Source organism: Perkinsus marinus (assembly GCF_000006405.1).
Source record: "Perkinsus marinus ATCC 50983 genomic scaffold scf_1104296939990, whole genome shotgun sequence".
NCBI lineage: Eukaryota > Perkinsozoa > Perkinsida > Perkinsidae > Perkinsus > Perkinsus marinus.
In genome coordinates, this window is record NW_003212966.1 from 1 (window position 1) to 3,857 (window position 3,857).

At 47.7% G+C, this 3,857-nt stretch overlaps 2 protein-coding genes across 2 annotated transcripts; both read right to left on the minus strand.

The window, feature by feature from the left end:
• Positions 1–156: 156 nt before the first annotated feature.
• Positions 157–1,694, minus strand: Pmar_PMAR028754 (hypothetical protein; the record flags this gene model as incomplete). Its single annotated transcript, XM_002782098.1, has 1 exon — positions 157–1,694. A coding segment is annotated over one exon (1,538 nt), but the record flags the coding sequence as incomplete, so codon positions are not given.
• Positions 1,695–3,236: 1,542 nt separating this feature from the next.
• Pmar_PMAR028755 (hypothetical protein) lies at positions 3,237–3,641 on the minus strand (the record flags this gene model as incomplete). Its single annotated transcript, XM_002782099.1, has 3 exons — positions 3,237–3,346; positions 3,397–3,480; positions 3,530–3,641. 3 exons carry the CDS (start codon positions 3,639–3,641, stop codon positions 3,237–3,239), a joined length of 306 nt encoding a protein of 101 aa, XP_002782145.1.
• Between the last annotated feature and the right edge of the window lie 216 nt (positions 3,642–3,857).

Consider the following 3,857-nt stretch of genomic DNA (forward strand, 5'->3'; position numbering starts at 1 on the left):
TTAGATTCCTCATTCTGCTCGAGGTCTTCGAGTATGAGCAGCGACGATGCAAAGCGGACCATCCTCATACAGATCACCGCCGTGAAAGCCGTCAATGAAGTTTTCCATATTCCTGCATCGGAATTGTCAATGCCAAGTTCCAAGTACAGAGGATACCTCAGACTCTCGGTGAGGCTCTGGTATATGCTTGGATATAGAGCGACGCAGCGCCAGCCAACGATTATGATACAAAAATAAGCCAGGGCGTAGTTAACGACGATAATGCTGAAATATCGTTCAGAGTTCTTGAAAAGGAGTTGATAAATAGCGATCTGCACGACGAAGATGGCCAACATTATGATAGAGTAAACGTCAACCGGTTTGGTGAGAGCCACCCAAAGTGTCCAGAACAGGGCGATGTAGACAGCAATACGAGAGATAATGGTCCAATGCTCCCTCAGGAAGGCACCGATGGGCGTGCTGGATCTGTGTAAATCATGCGCTGGGGGTAGTCGGTCAGGAAGGATCGCCACTAGGAACACACATAGATGGGCTATGGCTGGTCTGAAGACTGTGGGGAAGGAGTCCAGGGAGAAAGAAGAATAATCCCAGATAGCATATTCAATAGACACGGCACAGCATATCACAGACGATAGTATCAAAGCCTTCGTAACTAGCTGCTTGATGATGCCCTCAGGCTGTACTATCAGTACTAGTGCGAAGAATAGGTAAATGAGAATAAGGACGTTGCTCTCATTGCTCACGAATAAGACTATCATCACAGTGAAGAGGATGCACACAACAGCAAAGTCCGCATGTGTCAAAACACGGCGAATCGTGTTCCAGATGTATTGAGCAGTACGGCCTCGTAGCCACCCAGGGAAGATGGACCTGTCATCATCATCGTCAGATGTACTCTTCTTCTGAGTCGAACTGAAATGCCAATGCCATATAGCCGCCAGAATACAGGTGAAGAGACACTGTAAGGCAATAGCCAGGAATCTCCACCCAATCTGAGATGTATCCCCGAAGTTATAGAAGTGGAAGCCGATGCTCTTGAGATAGAATTTCTGGCTATTAATCGCGAGCCTCTCGCCGAACGTCCACGGTATGCTACATACTATGTTCAAGACCGTGAGGGATGTTGTGTAGCAAACAATGACACCGAAAGGGATCCTTGTCCCGATTACAGTGGGAAGGAGCAGTAGAGCACATCCAGCAATTTGTAAGACCGTAGCCAAAGTACTGGGTATGAGTATGGCCCAACAGATGAGTATAAGTGGCGCTCCCACACTGAGAGCTATAGTGTCGAGGAAAGCGACCCATGCACGCAGCAACCAAGAGCGCTTCTTCCTCTCCACATCCTCGGCATAAGCAAGACCGTTCTCAGCGACCAACGATGGGTTCCCATCCTCTGGACTTCCACTTAAGGCCCTGTGATGACAGCGATGAGTGAGAGAGAACGGTGACTGTTGTGCAGTAGTAGAAGCACTGGCCGTGAGTGCTATGCTCTCGTGTCTTGATGGGCTAGGGGTCCGCAAGGTAGGTAGCAAATACCATTGCTTGTTGAGAGGCTCATAGGGCTGGATGAACCAAGGCAGTAGGGTGGCCTGTAGGAGCATGGCGGCCACGGAGAAGAGCATAACAGAGAAGTTCATTTGGAAGCCCGCAGGGTTCTCCGACTTGTACTCTTTGACCATCGGAGACCCGATCATTTGGGGTAACCAAAGTGTGCTGTTCATGTTGGAGGCAACCCTGGCCGGTAGGCTCAACACGTACCTGGTATGTTGTGAAGTGAAAATAGTAATTCGAACAACGAGACAACATACATTGTAAGGCCTTGGCACCATGTGTAGAAGAGGATCATCAACTTGATTTTCCTTTTCGATGCGAAGCGCAGCGTGATATGATGACGGGACTGAAAGCAGATGAGCGATGTTCCTTCGTACAATCAACGAAGATGGTTCACGGCCATATCTGTCTCTGATAGCCTTGATATGGCTATTGTAATCAATGTGGTTGCAGTGTAACCGTTGCATAGTTTTCATATAATCGATCTGATTGAGCCAAATTGAGCAAATAGAATGCGTCTTAATTTGGATTCCCCAAAACTAATTTTCAAGGGTAAATTAGTTCCCAAAAAATCTTCAAGGGAATTCGACGGCTACAATTCCATCTCCAGGTTACCTTAGGCATAGCCCAAGCATAAAGAGTGAGGAAGAATAGAGGTATGTAGGGTAAGGTCAGGAGACAGGGCGACAATACGATCTGCCAGGTGATTAGTAAGAATATGATGATAGTCTGTGCCTGGGAGGAAGGAACCATAATTCGATCGAATCCGACCGAGTGAACATCGTCATGGTCATCTCAAGTAGGAATAGGTTCTGTTTAACAATATGTTGTTACGATGGGAGATTACCGGTGGTGGCACACTAGCAAGGGGTAGCGACAGCTTTTGAATCGCCAAGGGGTAAATGTCGAGACAATCTGGCAGGAGCAGAGCCAGGATGAGGCCTCCAACAACATACCTAAAAAAGTTCAATTCTGGACGAAACCCGACTGCTAAGACACCACAGAGTGAGGCAAGGAGTAATCCAAACACTCACCATCCAACCCTGAAGGATCCAAAGTAGACGCTGGCGTACGTTGTTGGGTAAAGGGCCCCTTGTAAAGCCAGAGGAACCTACTAACATGATGATGTCTGATTGCTGTTGCAAGAGAATGATTACAATGACAAGCAATGCGAAGAGAGAAACGAGTGGTATGGGTCCGATCGATAGACGAGGCCAAGCTCGGTAGGCCAATAAGCTGAGCGATATGAATAGGTACCTATAATAGGAGTCAACTCAAAGTGTACCACACCTTATGCAACGTACCCTATGCCAGGTATGGTAGAGCCCTGTGTACATGATACAGCGATGACCATGGCGAATACGATCAGCCCTAATGCTGGTGAGATGGGCGACCGTAACGGGAGCATATGTTGGCAGTCGAGAAACACAAACAATCCTATGCTGCTGAATACCAGAGCGATCGACTCACTTCGATTCCTGCCGTATGTGCTTGCTTCCTATGTCGCACAAAAGAGAGCGTAAGTGACAGTACGGTGACCATCATCACGTATGATTCTCTCATCAGGTTTGTAGGCCCGGAATTGGTTCATAACGACTAAAGCGCAATGCAGTAGTCTTGAAACGTGTGTAGAAAGGAACACAGTTTTTGAGTATTTTAATGTACGTAGTGAGCAGTAGCGTCACTCAAATGTAGGCATCCTCGAGCTCTCCAACTATACCATGGGCAGTTCTAACAACGAGGTTGGTTTCTTCTATCCCCACATCGCCGGCCGCTTCCTGCAGGAAACTCTGACCTACAGCAGAACCACATCAGCCGCATCCATCAGGGCACTTCCAAGCTTACATTCATCACGCCAAACCCTCAACAGGGACTGGGATTCCCGATCAGAAAGGTCAGCTTCGTCTATGGTAAAGAGATCCGATTCACCTGCATCCGAGGAATTCCCTCCAGTTAAAAGTGCTGAATGGCAACTCACCAGTAAGCGCTCGTAGCCCCTCAGTTTTGGCCAAGACTATCATGAAGTCCCTGTCACACCAGACGTCAACTCGTGACGATAGCGGGAAGTCTCGGCCGCACAGTGCCAACATCAGGGAACTTTCCAACGAAGTGGGTACACCTATACATATACACAATTAACAACTCGATCTGTATATACTCAACCAAGGAATATCCAGCAACCTATAATGTTTCTAGGGGGAGTTATTTGAATTTTCCACATGTCTAGGAACAATCCCTCCAATCAGCCTCCAATGTGAACGCCATCACATTAGGAGCTTTCCCTCACTGTTATCACACTCCAGATA